Source organism: Lissotriton helveticus, chromosome 1_1 (assembly GCF_964261635.1).
Source record: "Lissotriton helveticus chromosome 1_1, aLisHel1.1, whole genome shotgun sequence".
Taxonomy (NCBI): Eukaryota; Metazoa; Chordata; class Amphibia; order Caudata; family Salamandridae; genus Lissotriton; species Lissotriton helveticus.
In genome coordinates this window covers 1,080,584,347-1,080,603,572 of record NC_136057.1, presented here as the reverse complement: position 1 = coordinate 1,080,603,572, position 19,226 = coordinate 1,080,584,347, and the positions used below count along the sequence as shown (strand labels likewise).

The 19,226-nt window shown below is 48.0% G+C and overlaps 1 protein-coding gene across 2 annotated transcripts in view; it reads left to right on the top strand.

The window, feature by feature from the left end:
- Positions 1-19,226, top strand: part of CFAP54 (cilia and flagella associated protein 54) — a 2,603,731-nt gene that overhangs the window by 2,563,753 nt on the left and 20,752 nt on the right. For both annotated transcript variants that reach the window (XM_078677994.1, XM_078677988.1), the window contains one exon: positions 9,713-9,832. In XM_078677994.1, coding sequence (XP_078534120.1) covers positions 9,713-9,832 — 120 coding nt within the window. The remainder of the gene's footprint in view (positions 1-9,712; positions 9,833-19,226) is intronic.

Below are 19,226 nucleotides of genomic sequence, written 5' to 3'. Positions count from 1 at the left end.
AGTTGTAAACCTCCAAACTTATAAGGAAATTTAAGAGAACTTATCGCCTGATGTGCCTGCTTGTAACAAAAAATAAAGCTATCAATTGCGCCTTAAAATTTTTTAAAGAAATAATTGGGGACACGAATAGGAATAGCTCGAAATAGATATAAGAACTTAGGTAAAATTGTCATTTTTACTATATTGATTCTGCCTATAATAGTTATTGGGAGTTTACTCCAAGTCTTTAAATTTGTTTGTGACTGATTTCTGTAGTGTTTCATAATTAAGTATCCATATCTGTTCTACGCTAGTTGAAATCCGAACTCCCAAATACCTCACTACAGTGCAACCACCAGTTATCCGTGTGGTTGATTGTATATTGTGTAAAATTTGGGTTTTATGTGTGTTTAATTTATACCCTGAGAAACAACCATAAATTCTTGCTTCCTCCTGTATAATATTCAATGCTGTTTCTGGATTGGCGGTAAAAACAGCAATATCATCAGCGTATTCGATACCCTTCAGAGAGAGCATTCCATTACTAAAAGGAGTAATGCCAGTGTTCTGAGTTAATGCTGTAATAAATGGCTCTATATATAAAGCAAACAGCAGGGGGGGGAGTGGGCACCCTGCTTTGTGCAACGCTGTATCAGGAATATTGCAGAATGCAGATTGGTATATATAAGTTTAGCTTGTGGGTTAATATACAATGCTCGAATCCAATTCAATAATCGACCTGGCAGACCACACTTAATCAGTATAAGCCATAATGCCTCCCATACCACATGGTCGAATGCTTTCTCAGCATGTAACAGAATCATCCCCAAATTGTTAAGTGTCCTACTAGCAACATCGAAGGCAGTTATGGCTGTGTTAACATGCGCAGTAGTATCTCTGCAAGTTATAAATGCATGTTGATGTTCGGATACAAGATCAGGCATATAAGGTGCTAAGTGGCTTGCTAATACCTTGGAAAAAGTTCCACTGTTTGCAGTTGGGCAAGATTTGGAATCGAAAGATTGGGCCAATTGTATGATCGCGGCGGTTTTTCTACATTTGCATCTTTGCAGAGTTCTTTTGATATACCGCAACAGTCATTTTTTAAAATATTTACAAATTAGAGACTATTTTCTAAGTCAGCAATTGTTACAATTTCCACGTGCCGTTGTATTGATAACATATTTTTTAAATCTGGCTAGCACAATATATTTATACAGTTATGTCATCTGAAAAGTGGTGACATGAGTTATCTAGCTGATAGGTGGAGCCGGATATTAGGTATGGCTACAGATACTACTGACTTTGATTTGGCTTTGGATAATTTAAACAATTCTATTCATTCTACTAATAAAAAATTGCAACAGTTTTGTACTATCTGTATGCTATACTATACTCCTGAGAAAAATAGCAAATGGCAAAAATTATCACAGGCATTTGGTCGAGGTTGGGTGGATAAAACATGATATCCTAAGTGTGGCCAAAGGGCAGCTGACATTCTTCACATGTTTTATACTTGTCCCGAGCTATCAGATATCTAGGTGAATGTTATACAATATCTAGGCCAACGCTTAGGATATAATATATAATTTACTGCTAAAGAAGTTATGTTAGGATATAAGGTATTTGATAATCTTGCTATTAAGAGTCTTCTCTCTATTGACTTAGTTGTGGCTCGTCAGACTCGAGACAGTAGATTACGCCTAATTCACCTACTTTATATCAATCGCTGACTCCTATGAAAGATATTTATGAAAGAGAGCGTGCATTAGCTAACACTAGAACTATTTGGTCAATGAAAAAATGTGAACGTATATAGAAATATTTTGAATGAACTAGGATTTTTTGGGGAGATAGCTTATATATACATAGCTATTTTTTTGTTTATCTATTTATCATCTGCCTGTGGGGAGCTATCGCCGAAGGGAGGAGAATTTGCTCACCTGTGCAACGGACCTCGCCGCACCCGCTCCGCGGGTGCCGCATCGCCTTGTGGAGACAGGGGCTGCCGGACATACATCGAGGGAGCCGTGAACTGTTGGTCCCGGGTAGAGGCAGGCAACGGGGCTGCGAGCGTTGCAGGGACTCCATTTCCCAGGAGTCCCTGCCTGACCGATAGCCATCTTCCGGTCCGCTCTCCCTGTTGCTCCGCCTACAGCCCGTAACCACCCCTATATCTTGGGACTTGAGTCCCGCAGCGCGGGACGCAGCTCGGGGCGAAGACCGGGCAAAGAGCGGGCCGTTCGAGGACGGAAAGGACTGGACTGGGCCATCCCCCTTGTTATTATCCCTGTTGCCCCATTATACCTTATCTTGCACCTTGGCTAGAGAGAGACCATGTGTTCACGGGGAAGTTGCAGTAAAACCGCAAAGGGAGGGAAAATGCTTAACCGGACCCTTGACGATTTCATAATTAAAACCAATACGGCTATTGATATTGAAATCACCAAAATGCAACATAGAGTGTCCATAGAGTTAGACGCGGCTAGAAGACTATCCCAGGACCTAGCTATGTCAAAAAAGTCATCCTTAGGCAACATTGCCTCTGCTAAAACTCCCGAGCGCCTGTCTGGTCCCCGGCCACTAATAACAAAGGCGGTCATTCATCACTCTATAACCACTCCACCATTTGTGCAAGCCATTATCCCAATGTCGGCCTCTCCTAAGTCTAATCAGAACCTTTTGACAAATTCCCCTGTATTAGATTTAAACATTTCCAAAAACTCTGAGATGAATAAGCCGATTGTGAGGGTTAACCATAGGGATGTTGTTCAAAAAAGAAAACGCCTTGCAAGATCAGCCTACGCCAGAAAGAAGGCCAAAATCGCTAGGGCACAATTCGTTAATAATAGAAGACTCCCTGTACTAAGCAGGGTGGGTGTAGATGTACCCCAAGCTGATTCATGTTTAAGTGACGAGGAGATTTGCACAAGCGCAGACAATGTTGAATTAGACACATCAGTGGAGGAAACTCGTTCACATTTCGTCGCGGGGATTAATGGGGGCCCGGCGAGCGAACTACAGGGGAGTGACGAAGATTTTCTAAAAACAGTATGGGAGACCCTGAAAAAACTTTTATCACCCCTCGAACTCAGACTCTCACGTATAGAAAATCACCTGCTAGAGATGGACAAGACTATTGTTACACTAGCTAGCCTTAGCCTAAAGCAAATGGAACCAAAAAATGTACAGGGAGTAGAGAACACTGCACAGGCACTAGTAGCAGCTCCACCTGTCCAGTCCCCGCCTAAACCTATACCCAAACCACGTACAAAGGCTTACAACCCCATAGCTACCACTCCCCAAATTAATGCCCCAACTCACCGCCCTGCACAAGGCATACCACTGACAAAACAGGTCGTTGCCCCGAGATCAAACAACACCGTGTCTCAACGTACATATCCACAACGACCTAGAAATGCACATAACTTTCTTGGGGGCTTTATAGATCTACCCCCAGATGCTAGGCCTTATGTTGTGGTGCTAGCTGGAGTGCCTGCATTGGAGACACAATCCCAAGAGAACTTCTGGTCATTAAAAAATAAGGTTATTTACTGGCTTAATGCAAATAGGCAATTACCTAACCATTTAAGAAGTAACATCCTAATGGTACGAAGGGTCCCTTGGGTAGGCCCTACATCTAAATCCATCCCAGGGGACTGCATTGTTGTCTCCTTTGCAGATCCACTTACGGCACAACATCTATGCTTATGGGATGCACAAGGCGAAAATTCAACAATTGTTGTTAGGCCACTTACCTTCTTCTATCCCCCACGGCCAAGTCCAAACCCAGAGGGGAACTGGTCATTAGCCCGAAACTCTGTGCGGGGTGGGCGAAGGGATGGATGGCAAGGCCGCAATGGTCGGTGGGAAGGGGCCCCAACTTTTAATCAATTCGGATGCTTAGACGAGGTAGATTGACTCTCGAGGACAAAGGCTTCCGCTTATGACTCTGAACACATTCCCCTTTCTGTGAGTACCGACTTTATCCCACTTGAACAATGTGAAGACAGTGCTCTTTTGCCAGAAGGACCCAGCCTGAGTTTGAGTCCTGTACTTAGGATTATTGAGACTAGGGTGGAGGATGTTAGTTTACCAGAGGCTAATCCTAGCTGTAGCCAAGTGGGGTTGCTCAAAGTGGTCTCCTGGAACATAGCAGGGTTAAGGGGTCGTTTGGATAACGGAGATTGGGCAGAATTCATCGACACCTTTGACATTGTTGTGCTTCAGGAGAGCTGGGCAACAGTCCCGTTATTCAGAGCAGGGTACTTAAACTACTATAAGCCTGCTATCCAGGGCCCAAAGGGAAGAGCCTCTGGAGGATTGGTGGTGTGGATTAGAGACTCTTTGGGGTACCGACCCTCTGAAATTTTGGTAGACAACCCAGACCTCTTATGTATTAAACTCAGTAGGGGTAATGATCAGAGCATTGTACTAATAAATATTTATGCCCGGGGCTGCCAAGGAGGTCGTAAGCAACCAGTTTTGAATGACCTTGATCTGCTTTTGAGGGAATTAGGCAGTGACAATTTTATCCTAGTGGCAGGGGATTTAAATTGTTCATTTGAACCTATTCTTAGTTTAGATGAGGATGTGGGAGTTGATGAGGATACTGTTTGGAACATCCCGCCATTGTCCATAAGCAAGGGTGTTAGGGGAACTGAGGCGGCCCTGCTTTGGATGGGATTTTGTTTGGAGTGGGGGTTGCGGGCAGTAAACGGGCGTACACTTTCTGATAAGTCTGGTCAACCAACCTTTAATAATGGGATCAGTATCAGTCGAATCGATTATATACTAGTTAAAGTAGATTTTTGGTCTTTTGTGGTTGACATGGAGGTTGAGGTACGGCCAGAGAGTGATCATAATCCTCTTTCATTGGGCCTTAGGGTACCCGGTGTGGGGGATGGACCTTCTGCAACAGCATGCCCAACGTCTGATGTCATTCTGTGCAATGACAGAAGACGGGTAAAATGGCCTAGGGTCATAGCAAACCCTTTGCTTATCAAAGACATAGAGGAGGTAGTAATGAAAACAATGGGTCTCATGGCGGATTTTCCATCTTCCCCTGGGGTTAATTCTCAAATAATCGATCTACATGAGAAGTGCTTTATGGAATTAAAAATTTTGCTCACAAAGCCACTGAGGCCTAAGAAAGATAATGCTCTCAAAAGGTGGTATTATAAGAGTTGTAGGGCAGCACACAGTAAATTAATCTCAGCAGTCAAATCTAGGGACATTAATGACATTAAAATTGCCCGGATATCATATAAACAAGTATTGTGGGCAGCAAAGAGGGAATGGGATGACCATTATTGGTCAGAACTCCTCTTGGCGTGTCAATCATCAAACCAAACGAAGTTTTGGGAGACCGTCAAGTGGGGTAGGAACCCGGATTCTCAAACGCCTGTGAACCATGTCTCCGCATTGGACTGGGTGGTTTTCTACTCCGTTCAATTTGAAGATATGAGTGCAGCATATGTTACCCAGCAGGAGCCTGCAGCGGGCCTTTCCTTTACTGATGGGGCCATACTTACCTTCTCATCTACTGACACAGAGCGTGCCCTTGGTGCTGTACAGTCAGGGAAAGCACCGGGATTGGATGCAATCCCCGCAGATCTTTTCAAATCGAATCTTGATGTATGGGTTCCGTACATAACTATGCTGGCCAATGCCATTGCTGCAGGGGCTAGGATCCCTGATTCCTGGAAAGGGGCAGAGATTTTACCTGTTTTTAAAAAAGGGGACCGCTCACTCCCAGGAAATTACCGCCCTATAAGTCTGATCGACTCACTTCAAAAAATAGTTGCTAGGATGGTACTTGCAAGAATCCAGGGGTGGATAGAGCAGGAAAATATACTGTCCCCCATTCAAGCTGGGTTCAGACTGGGCACTAGTACCATAGACCAGGTCTTCAGACTCACTATGTTATATTGGAAGGTGGTACTTCTGGGTGGAGGGGTTATCTATGCCGCCTTTGTGGACCTTAAGTCGGCTTTCGACTTGGTTCCAAGAGCAAAACTATGGGACTCACTGAGACTAATGGGCCTACCCGTAGAACTTCTGGACATTGTTATGAGATTACACGAGGATAACTTTGCCCGAGTGAGGTGGGGCAAACAAGGACAGGTGACTGACAGCTTCCCGGTAAAACGTGGGGTGCGCCAGGGATGTGTTTTGGCCCCCACTCTTTTTCTCCTGTTCATCAACCAGGTAGTAAAAAAAATTTCCAAATCCCAGACAGATGCACCATCTTTGGGCGGGTCCACGTACCCGATGCTAATTTTTGCTGACGACACCCTGCTTCTCTCTAAAACTCGTAGTGGGTTGCAAATAGCCCTGAATAGGTTTGCAGAGTTTTGCAGGGTAAATGACCTACAGATTAATATAGATAAAACCAAATTTATGGTCTTCAGTAATAAAAATCCGATTACAAGCTCTGTCAGTTTGAATGGCATTTTGATCGAACAGGTGAAGGTAATGACTTATCTGGGTGTGACCCTGGATTACCATCTAAGCTGGAAACCCCAGATTGAGGCATTATATCTCAAATTTGTCCGTCTCACGGGTTGCTTGCTTCAGGAACAGAAGAAATCCCTGACTAAACGAATTGCCCCCGTACTGAAAATTTATGAAGCTAAGGTAAATGCAGCCACTTTGTACGGTGCGGATATTTGGGGTTATAAGGACCTATCCTCCTTGGTCAAAGCACAGAATAAGTTTTTGCGAAATTTGGTAGGCCTTCCCCAGTCCACACCTACCAAACCATTGTTGCTAGACCTAGGTTGTAAACCCCTAAATGAGATGGCCCGGTTTCGTTTGGTGGCATTGTGGCGACTGCTCTGGATGACTCCGGAACTTAGCCTTTTTGCCAAAGAATTAGAGGAGGTCAAATCATTGTGGGGAGCCTCTAGAATCCCATGGCTTAGGGAAGTCAAACAGGTTTTGTTAGAAATGGGTCTTCACCAGCTCTGGACCAATCCGGGGGGATCCATCTTCCCCTCTAAACAAGATTTTAAAGACCTGTTTTGGGCATCTGTTAAGTCAACTGCAGTTACCCAATCGGAAGTTACTAATTTAACAGGTCTTTTTCTGACTTACAAACTGACACCTTCCCTTGAGCCATATTGGGATGTGATTTGTAAAACTCTTGACCGGAAATTATATCATCAATTCCGTGTCGGGACGCTCCCCATTAATTCCTTTACTGATAAGTGGGCGGTGAATTTAAATAACAGATGTCCTTGGTGTCCCGATCATTTAGAGAGTATTGGTCATTTTTTTTTTGCCTGCCCAGCCTATCGAGCCCCACGCCTAAAATGGCTCAAACCCTTATGTTGTAGACTGGATAGTAAGGGGTATCTTGAAGCCCTGAGGATTTTTCGTACTAACCGGTCTGAGTCTGTTGTGGTTGGTGTGGCTAAGTTCCTAGGAGGGGGGTGGCTGATTCGTATCAGGAATCTGAACATTTTATGATGGTTTTATATACTGATGCTGGTTTATAAATAATAATGTCTGAAGGTATTTCTATTGTAAAGTCTCTATCAATTGTTTAATAATTTTTTTAATGTGCTTCTGATATGATGATTTTATTAACATTTCATGTATTGTATATTTGTCTTTTATGAATTTTATTTCGAAATAAAGACTTATTGAACTTGGAATATTCCTCGTCAAAATATTTAGTATTGCTTTTACCTTTAGGACGAGATCTGAACCCTCTGTTAAAACAATAAAAATATATATTTTTTAAATAAATCTTTTGGACCTGTAAATTATGCCACCTTGACACTGGTAAGTTGCGAATACCTCACGTTGGTCGAATACTTTACTCTCTTTAAGCTGCAGAGCAACGACGCACTCTGCCTCCCTCGTCAGCCCTAGACTCATTCACTACGGGTGAGTTTTATATAACGCTGCTATCTCCTGTCAGCACGATTGTAGCTACGTCCGGCCATTGACAGTTTGAGTATGAGCGACCAAGCTATCTTGGAAACTCCGGTAGCAATTTAATACTACTCACGACAATTGTTAAGATTGATGCACATGTACCGTCACAATGTGGCAAACATTAGTCACGTTTTGAAAGGGATATTTATGTATGCGTGTTTGTGTTGCTGCCCCTGGGGATAGCTATATTCACCACCCAAAGTGCACAACTTGGCTACCTTGGCACGCATGGCAGTAAGTAAGTGCCATCCTCGGTACACAAATAACCAGTAGGCAGGTCTTGGCGCATTTCTGCAACCGTAAATGGCATCCGCAACTGAATCTGAATGAAGTATGGTTGTGTATATATCCTTGATTACCTCGATAAGCACCCTATTTCAAATTTGATTCCAACCTTGGGGATGTGTTCACCCCTATATGTACATGCTGGTGACAAGTTGTTGGAAAAGGCTTACTAAGCTCACGCTGGTGGAAGTGTGTTACCCCATCTCCTGGTAGAACAACACTGACCTCTATGCTTGAGCTCTGTCATCTAACTTTTTACCTAACAAGTTGAGAATGAATGCTCATGCACCCTCACTTTGGCACTTTTTTGTCTGATTAGTCACATTAATTGCCTGTTAGCCTGCCGCAAAAGAGCACTATCTGACAGGTTTCTTTCACTTGCTACAACTCTCCATTGTTTGTCTCCATTTTTATCCCTCCCCTTAGGTCTCCTACCCCGGTATAATTCTACCAGGGATTACTCTACTGTGCCTGGTCATCTGGTCATCAGACTCAAATTTGAGAACCAGACCAATGGTAGTGCACCACTCACTGTTTTTATTATATTGGTCCTGATGAAGTGCCACCAGACCCGTTAGGGGCTATGCAGGCACGAAACATGTTGACCCACTACACCACTTAAGCCCTGTAGGAACTTTACACCCTTATTCGGGCTATCTCATATTTTAATTAAGCCTGAGCTACCACAGGAATACAACATATGACAGTAGGACAGTTCTAGACTTATTTTATCTCACTAACCCAGTACACTATGCAGCCCTCACACCTGCACGCACCCTATGGCTTCTCCAAAAAATCTCTGCCAGAGAGCCCCATTTACGGGTGCCCATCGGACATTGCAGTGCCCGCCTGATGAGGAGCATGGCCCAGGGATGAAGCATGACATCGTTCGGGTTGTGTGAGGGCATCACGAAGAAAGACCTCCCCTTCCCTTTCGCCCTGGAGCTCGTGTGCAGGACCTGCTTGGTTGGTTCACATGGTTTCGTCTGTGCTGCATGTATGTTGTTGTTTTTTAATTTTTGGCTCTTGAACACAACGTTGTCTTTTTTGCAATTAGCTCATTCATTTCCTGTCATGTCATGTCAAAGGTTTTTATATAGCACAACTTATCACCGTTAGGTCTCAAGGCGCTTGCAGCAAAAAACGGTTGACAACGTATGAAGCTTCATTGGAAATGCCGGAAGTTATTTTGGGAAAAGCCAAGTTTTTAGAGTTTTACGGAATTGTTTGTGTTCAGTGATGGATAGAAGGTGGGGGGGGGGCAATTTGTTCCAAAGCAATGGGGCAAGATAGGAAAAGGAGCGAAGGCCGTAACGGGCCATTTCCTTGTTTTTGTTTTTTTTGGGCACCATGTTCTTCACTTGCAGATCAGACTAATGTTGCCTTGTTTTTCTGCACTCTCTGTTGTTTCATGATGGGCTTGGAATGCTACTTTGCTTTCCTTGCTTAACTACGGAACATGTGGCGATACAAATTCACTGTCATTTTCCTGGATTTGCAGGTGCCAGATGATATCTTGATGGTCCCCGATGGGTCCTCTGACTTCAGAACAGAGTCTTACCTCAGCTCTGCTCTCACAGATACTCCTACTGCTTCTGAGCAATTTAAGAGCCAGTACGAGGTAAGTTAAATAGAACTTTTTGTTACAAAGACATAGAATGTTTTTTTATTTTTTTAGGTTAAGTGGACAATTAGGTGTTTGAAATAGCTCTCCTGAAATCCTTTGATCTCTTGTGGGCTTGCAAGTGTCTTGCAATTGCGCAACCTACTGAAGCCTTTGACTCTGTAAGGTCTTTTCAGACCCTGCAATGGCGATTTAGATTCCCCACTCTGCTAGTCACACCCAGCAAGTGCTCCACCTCTGCTCTACCTATCGTCAGTACTCTGTACTGAGAGCATGGGTCCATCCACTATTTGCAAGCATGTCTAACTTGGCGACAGTTACCAAACACGTACAGCTTTCCATTTCAACCAGCAGCCAGTCAGCCCGGTAGCCAGTCCGGCCCTGGCAGAGTCTCACAGCAACAGCAGACATGGTAATCAATCTCAAGTCACTTCGTAGAGAACAAAGAAAAACATGATACGGATATATATATATTTTTTTTATCTTTTGAGGATTGGATAAAAACCTACAGCCTGATTCATGTAGGCAATAGCGCTCGCAAAAGGGCCAGATTCTGAGAATCTGGCCCTTTGCGAGTGCGATTTTTGCATTTGGTATTCACAATCCCAAATGCAAAAATCGCTATTTAAGAATTCGCATATTTGCGAGGAATGGCATTTAAGGAATCTCTAATAGAGATTCCTCAAATGCTATTCATGACACATCAGGAAATTGCGATTTTGCACTTTTGGGGCCGCTATTTACCGAGAGGTCAGACCTGTCGGTAAATAGCAAAAACTCAGAAAAATGCTTTTAAAAGCATTTTTCTAAGTTGCATGTTGCACACACACATGTCCTTTGGACATGTGTGTGCGCAACACCTGTTCAAAAGTGCATTTATGGGGTGCTACAGGGTGTCCTTTGGACACCCCTGGCACCCTTAAAATCGCTATCTGATTTGCGAGTAGCAAATTGCTACTCGCAAATGAGGGATACTCCCCATTCATTCCTATGGGCCTCTTGGCCCATAGGAATGAATGGGGAGTATTTGCGAGTAGCAAATTGCTACTCGCAAATAAAGAACATGTAGGAATCGCTATTTTATTAGCAATTCCTACATGAATGCCGTTTTGCGTGTCCTCAATAGCGAGTCGCTATGATTCGCTATTAGGGACACGCAATGCGGCATCTACATGAATCAGGCTGCTAGTATCACTATGTTCGCTCTAATAAAGCACCACATAATAACATCAGAAATTTAACAACAAAAAGTGATTCAAAACCGCCCCAATGTATTTATACTGTCCATAATAGACAAACTTCCCCCACAATCTCTTTTTAAGCTATCTTAACCTTTTCTATTAGGCACAATTTGCACTTTTTTCTTTAATGCTCTGCACATGAACTTTTTTTGCACAGATACATCCGATAATTACAATAGCATTCTGCTAAACAAAGACAAAAGGACCGGTTTACTCTAAGGGGCTTAAGTTAAAGACCGGACACTATACAACAATAATTGGGATTTATCCCTTAATTACCTCTAAACAATACAAACTGTCTAGGAGGAATTAGCAAGTTGAGTATATACATAAAAATTGTAAGAAAGAAAGAGTATTTATATGCCAATTTTGCACAGCAATTTTCGCTCAGTAAATTTGCACAATCGGGTAATTCTAATCAGATGAAATTCATATATATAACCATGTGGACGGTCTGTTTTTACCACATATTTATTGGTTTTATATACTGCTATTTATGGATATGTGTATATTTATGTATCAATTTATGTATATCTATTCATTTATTTACATATTTATACATGATTAAGACGTGTGTGTGTGTGTGTGTGTGTGCGTGCGTGCGTGCGTGCGTGCGTGCGTGTGTATGTGTGTGTGTGTGTGTGTGTGTGTGTATATATATTATCAACAAACTTGCATTTTCACACGCTCAATCTCGGTTGTCTTTCAACACAGTCTTTTTTTACTTAGTCCATCGAGTGTCATGAGAATTTTTTTCTTTTCCTTCAATCTTGTGTGGGATCAGCTGGGAGATGGACGTATGGTGTTACCACATATGCCTTTACATGCATGTAATACCATGCGTTAATCTTTATGGTGTGTATCATTCCATTGTGGACCTTTACCATGCATTTTTGCGTTTTTCTCTCTCCTGCACTTTTGCACTTTTGTGGGCTCTGTGTACCCAGACTCATTTAATTACTGTTCTACATACGCTTTTCAGCCATTACGGCCTTGATCATGGTGACAAGTCTGTTTACAATTACCATGTTGACTACTTCTTTTATATACCCCTGAGTGGGAACCCTGGAACTTGTAGGCGCTCTGACACTATATCTTTGTTGCTCGTAACAAACACAGTCCATATTGATTTATACTTGCTGTGTAAACATTCCAATTATATATGATATATATGTTTGTGCCATTGGGCATTCCCACAAGATATGAAAGAAAGTCCCCGCTGGGCCACACCCCGAAGGCACCTCGTGTCCATCTGCCTGCCCATTTTAACCCGTGTGGTGCAGGAGAAGTAAACTCTGTGCAGGATTTTAGCTGTAGTAAATGGAAGCGGAGTCCAGGGCCGGACTGGCTACCGGGCGTTTTGGCATGCTGCCGAGCTCGGGGCTGATGTCACTGCGGTGGGGGCTAATTTTGTTGATGGAGACCTGCGTGTGCTTCGAAATAAACAAAGCAAAACGGATTTCGTTCAGCACCTACAGGTCCCCATCAATGAAATCAGCCCCCAGCTCGGCAGCATACCAAAACGCCTGGGAAATTGCTTATGAGTTTACGGTATGTGAGTGAGGTTGCCTTGGTGGAAAAAGAGCTCTTCCAACAATATATCCTCCAGAGGAGACGATTCTGATATGGCTTCATCAGGGGGAAGTACCGCCAGAAGATCATGACGGATCTGTAGATGACGAAATGGATCAGTAAATAACGAAAAGCCTCAGTAGGGGCTAGTTTGTTTGTACTTTGTAGCTCTGTGAATGGAATTACCCCCTTAGTTGTACATTTATCTCCCACTGTGGCGATCCCTATCAGATACCTCCTAGCCAAACCTTGTCTTTTAGCCATCGTGCCCAAGAGTTCTGGTTCCCATAGGGGGGTAGCACATGTGAGTCATCTCTCCCACCCTAGTTTCTGTAGGGTAGAATGCCAGAGGGCGACCGTAAGGTCCCTCCAATGATAAGTGGTGTGGACTAACACACAGTGATAACCCCAGGCTTGAGGACCAGATGGCCAATACGATAGGCAGGTTCGTCCCTGGGATGGTGGGCACACTGGGTTGATTGTTGTCAATTGGGCTGCTGCTTAGTACGTTTTCATAACAGGAAGGGCAATCCTCCCTTCATACCAACTCCAGTCCACTTTGACAAAGCTATATGAGGGGAACCTTCACCCCAGAGCAGAGTCCTGAGTTCACTATTGACTTTTTTGGAAGAAATATCTGAAAGAGACACGTTAGTGATAGATTCCTTACCTTAGAAAATCCCCAGGCGTCAGACTGGATCCGGAAATTTTTTGCGTAGCAATACCCCTGCGTGCTAGCAGGCGTCGCCCGCGGCTCCACGTCCGTCGTCGGCGTCGTTAGCGCCGGAATGACGTCGTCGGAGTACTTAGACGCCGCCCATGCGCGCTGACGTCAGTTATTTTTTTTTCCGCGCCAGCTAGCGCAGATCCGGAGAAGCTCTACCCCTTAGTCATTTTTTGACTAAACTTTTTTGATCTTTTGGTCATTTCTCTTTTCGAGTCTTCGACTCCGACGGTGCCGGTAGGGATGCCCGGGTTTAAACCCTGTTCCAAGTGCGACCGACTGATGTCGGTTACCGACCCCCATCGCCGGTGCCTGAAGTGTTTAGACCTCGACCACGACGACCGCACCTGCTCTGACTGCCGGGCCCTGACGTCGAAGGCTAGGCGGGAGCAGTCCCGCAAGCGGCTCGAGCTCCGTCAGTCGGCCCCGTGCCGCTCAAGGTCCCGGTCCCACAGGAGGTCGAGGGACCGGTCGCGGGGTCGGAGTCCTCGCTGCTCCGGGAGTGGACATTGGTCGTCGGGATCCAAGTCCTCAGGTAAGAGGCATGAGAGGTCGGAGAGGCATCATCGTTCCTCCGACCCACCCCGACGCTCGCACGATGCAGCCGGGGGTTCGGGTGACACCACCCACGCGGCTCCGACTGAGTCGCAGGCGTCGCTGCCTGCCCCACACCTTCGGGTCCCTGGGCATGGCGCGACGCCAGAGGAAGTCTAGCGGTACCTCATGGCCATGAGGTCCCTCCCTTCTCAGCCGGGTCCCGTGGCGCCTTCGGCCCCAACGGTCCCGACTGGAGGCCCTAGCGGGTCGGGTGCTTTGGCCCCAGCGCCGTCGGGTGCTTCGGCCCCGGCGCCACCGGTGACTTCGGTCCCGCGCCGCAGGACCTCACCGGATCCGCTTCCGGATCCGGGTCGTCGCCGGTCGACCTCACGACCTCACCGGCGCCGGCCCCGCGGGTGTCGCCCCCGGTGCCCCCGGTGGACGCCGTCCCCAATGTTCCCTTCGGTCCGACTCTGGCGTCGGAGCGGCGCCGCTGGGCGCAGCTTCCGACGGCCTTTGGAAATTTTTATTTCCATGAGGAGGCCCCGTCTGTTGACCCTGTTCTACAGGAGATGGGTGACGAGGGTGATTGGGAGCGGTCTGCGGACCCTCTGGCACAGGAGTGCCAGTCTCAACAGGGCTGAACATATGAGCTTGGTGAGGCCAGTGGTATTGACACTTCGCCAGACACCGGATTTGTCTCCCCTCCCACCGTGGCTACGGAGAAGGGGGCTGCTTACAGTGTAGTGTTGACGAGGGTGGCCAAGGCCTTAAACCTCGAGCTCCCCGTCGCGGCCGTGAGGACTAACCTCCTCACTGAGGTCCTTAAACCGCTGGCAAGCTCCAGTGAGCCTCTGCTGCCGTTTAATGAGGCCTTGTGTGACGTTCTTGTGGGCACTTGGTCCAAGCCAGCCACAGGTCCGCCTGTGGATAGGAACATGGCCAGACGCTACCGCCCGGCTCCGGGCGACCCTTGCTTTTTGTCCACCCATCCCACCCCCGAGAGCCTGGTCATCCAGGCCTCTACTTCCTAGACCGCATTCCCAACGGCTCCGCCCGATCGGGAATCCAAGAGGTACGAACAGTTCAGGAAGAAGGTGTTCTCGTCCCTGAGTTTGGACTGCGGTCTGTCAATACCGCATGCCTCTTGGGCCGCTATACCCACACCCTGTGGGACACGGTCGCGGACGTGCTGCCACAATGTCCGGAGGAGGTCCGGGCTAAACTCGCCCAAGCCCTTGCGGAGGGTCGAGATGCAGCGCGATATTCCATCCGGAGTGGGCTGGATACCACGGACTCACTGGGCAGGGCGATGGCAACGACGGTGACGGTTCGACGCCACGCCTGGTTGAGGACCGCCAACTTTTCAGCCGATGTCCAGTCCACTCTTCTGGACATGCCGTTCGATGGCCGTCGCCTTTTGGCGACAAGGCAGACCATGCGCTTGAGCGTTTTGAGGACTCCAGGGCTACGACCAAGTCCTTGGGCCTCTCGGCCACACGCCAGCAATCGGGTGCCTTTCGCTCCTTTCGTGGCCACGGAAGGGGCGCCCCCACACAGGCTGCCAGCCACACACCGCAGAATGTTCAACAGCGCGGTAGCGGCCGTGGAAACCGCCGTAGCGGCGGTCGGGGACAACGGCGAGGCCAGTCCACACCTCCCCCCGCAGCACCTTCCTCAAAACCTTCCTAGTCTGTGTTTTCAGGCCCATGTGACGCCAGTGGGTGGCAGGGTTCGCCATCACCTCCTCCACTGGCGCAATGTCACGTCGGACAGGTGGGTGCTGCAAATCGTCCGAAGGGGCTACTCCCTCCCCTTCGAGGCGTCCCCTCCAGCCATGCCACCGAAATTCCACTGCGTGTCGGGGGATCACTTGCAACTTCTGCAAGAGGAAAATCACGGCCCTCTTGGCCAAGGGGGCCATCGAGCGCGTTCCTGGGCCAGAAGTAGGGTGTGGTTGTTACTCCCACTACTTTCTGGTACCCAAGAAGGGCAAAGGGGGCCTACGCCCTATCTTGGACCTACGGAACGTCAACGGCTTCCTTCGGAAGGAGAAGTTCAAGATGCTGACTTTGGCTCAGGTCTTAGCTGCCCTGGACCCCGGAGACTGGATGGTAGCGTTGGACTTGCAGGACGCTTACTTTCACATCCCCGTCCTGCCGGCCCACCGGCGTTACCTGCGGTTCACGGTAGGCCACAAGCACTTTCAGTTTACCGAGTTCCCCTTTGGCCTTACAAGCGCCCCACGGGTGTTCACGAAGGTGAAGTACGGTGGTCGCAGCTCATCTGCGCAGGTTAGGGGTGCCAGTCTTCCCGTACCGCGACGACTGGTTGTTGAAGGCGGGCTCGCCCCAGACAGTTGTCAGCCACCTCCAGACTACGGCCGACCTCCTGTACTTGCTGGGGTTCTCCATCAATGTGCCGAAGTCGCACCTGTGTCCCTCTCAGAAGCTCCTCTTCATCGGAGCGGTTCTAGACTCGGCGCAGTTATGGATTTATCCTCCCGAACAGCGGGTTCGGGATATTCAGGCTCTGATTCCGATCTTTCAGCCTTTATCCCGAGTCTCGGTCAGGTTGACGCTGGGGCTTCTGGGGCTGATGGCCTCCTGCATCCTTCTAGTGCATCACGCCCGGTGGCGGATGCGGGCTCTGCACTGGGACCTGTAGTTTCAGTGGGCCCAGCATCAGGGCAACCTGTCCGATCATGTCTTGATCTCGGAGGGCACTGCAAGACAGTTGCAGTGGTGGCTCACGGACCGCGATTGGGTCAATGGCAGATCCCTCTCCCTACCCCACCCGGAGCACGTGGTTGTGACGGACGCGTCCCTCCAGGGCTGGGAAGGCCACATGGGAGAGGCCGAGATCAGAGGCCTCTGGTCTCCGGCGGAGTCCCAGCTCCATATCAACTTTTTGGAGCTGCGGGCGATCCGTCTAGCACTGAAAGCATTCCTCCCCTCTGTCCAGGGGAGTGTAGTGCAGGTGTTCACAGACAACACCACCGCCATGTGGTACTGCAACAAACAGGGCGGGGTGGGGTCGTGGACCCTATGCCAGGAGGCTCTGCGCCTCTGGCAGTGGCTGGAACATCAGGGCGTGACCCTGGTGGTTCAACACCTGGCAGGTTCTCTGAACGCCAGGGCGGATGAACTCAGCCGTCGGTGCATGATGGATCACGAATGGCGTCTGAACTCGCGTGGCGCAAGGCCTCTTTCAGCAATGGGGAGAGCCTTGGTTAGATCTATTCGCCACAGAAGAGAATGCGCAATGTCATCAGTTCTGCACGTTGGAATTTCCAAGGCGGCACTCGCTCGGAGACGCTTTTCGTCGCGAGTGGAGTTGCGGTCTATTGTACGCCTTTCTGCCTATACCACTTCTGCCCAGAGTGCTGAAGAAGATCAGGCGCGACCGGGCCCAGGTTATCCTTGTGGCTCTGGACTGGGCACCAAGATACTGGTATCCCGAGCTACTCAGCAAGTCAGTCGATCCCCCGATTCGTCTGCCTCTTCGGGAGGACCTTCTGTCGGAGCAGCAGGGGACGGTTCTCCACCCGAACCTGTCCAGTCTCCACCTACAAGCTTGGAGATTGAGCGGCGACAGTTGAGGCCATTTGACTTGCCTCCCGAAGTCTGTAATGTCATTCTGGCAGCCAGGCGTCCCTCCACAAAGTCGGTATACGCCTGCAGGTGGAACAGATTTGTGGCATGGTGCATAGCAAAGGCTGTGGATCCACTCTCTGCCCCTCTTTCTGAGGTTCTCCTCTTCCTTCTTTCTCTTGCCCAGCAGGGCTCTGCTCTGGGCACTATCAAGGGCTACCTTTCTGCCCTTTCCGCCTTCTTAAGACTACCTGATCAGCCTTCTTTGTTCAAGTCCCCTATTGTAAATAGGTTTTTGAAGGGCATCACACACATGTTCCCTCCTGTTCCTTTCGTGATGCCCCAGTGGGACTTGAACCTTGTTCTTACTTTCCTAATGTGTGCTCCCTTTGAGCCGCTCCATAACTGTCCTCTCCGTCTTCTTACTTTGAAGACTGCTTTCCTGGTTGCCATCACCTCTGCCAGGAGAGTGAGTGAGCTCCAGGTTCTTTCTTCCACACCTCCTTCCCTCTCTGTTCATCCGGACAAGGTTGTGTTGCGGACGAGACCTTCTTTCCTGCCCAAGGTTGTCACGGCTTTCCACATCGGGCAGTCCATTACTTTGCCCACCTTCTTTCCGCCTCCGCATCCCTCGAAAGAGGAAGAGAGGCTCCACCGTCTGGACCCAAAACGTGCGCTCTCTTACTATCTGGATCGCACACGACAGTTCCGGGTGGATGACCAACTCTTTGTTGGTTACGTGGGCGCTAAGAAGGGAAATGCGGTGCACAAGCGGACCATCTCTCGTGGATCATCTTGTGTATCCAGGCATGTTACTCCTTGGCTAACAAGGAGCCCCCTGTTGGATTGAGGGCTCATTCCACTCGGGCCACGGCGACTACCACTGCCCTGGGCCGGGGAGTGCCCTTGCAGGACATTTGCCAGGCAGCTACGTGGGCCTCGCTGCACACGTTTGTAAGACACTACTGTCTGGACAGCCAAGTCCGGAGGGATGGCTTCTTTGGCCGTTCCGTCCTCCAGGACTTTCTGGTGTGATTATTGGTTCGCAGACCCACCACCGGGGTTGGTATTGCTGGGGTATCTATTCTAAGGTAAGGGATCTATCACTAACGTGTCTCTTTCAGATGCACATGTTACTACTTGTGTAACGATATATCTGTAAGAGACATTAGTTAGTGATAGATTCCTTACCGACCCACCCATCCTCCACGTTCTGCGAACCGATATCTAGGGTTAAGGTCATCCCCTTTCAGGGCCATAGTTTTATGGCACCAGTGTTGGTTCTATCATGGCTGTGCGTATCTGGCGCGGAAAAGCTTTGTATCAGAACTGACGTCAGCTCGCATGGGCGGCGTCTAAGTACTCAGACGACGTCATTCCGGCGCTAACGACGCCGACGACGGACGCAGAGCCGCGGACGACGCCTGCCGATGCGCATGGGTATTGCTACGCAAAAAATTTCCGGATCCAGTCTGACGCCTGGGGATATTCTAAGGTAAGGAATCTATCACTAACTAATGTCTCTTACAGATATATCGTTACACAAGTAGTAACTTGTGCAACTGGTTTTGGGAAAGGGGAGTTCTGTAGGATGTAGAGGAAGCGGGCAGAACCAAAATCTTAAACAGCACCGCCCTTCCCAATAAAGAGAGTGGGAGGGATCTCCAGTGTGGAACATGACTTTTGAGACGTATCAGGAGACCCGTAAGGTTTTTAGCAATAAA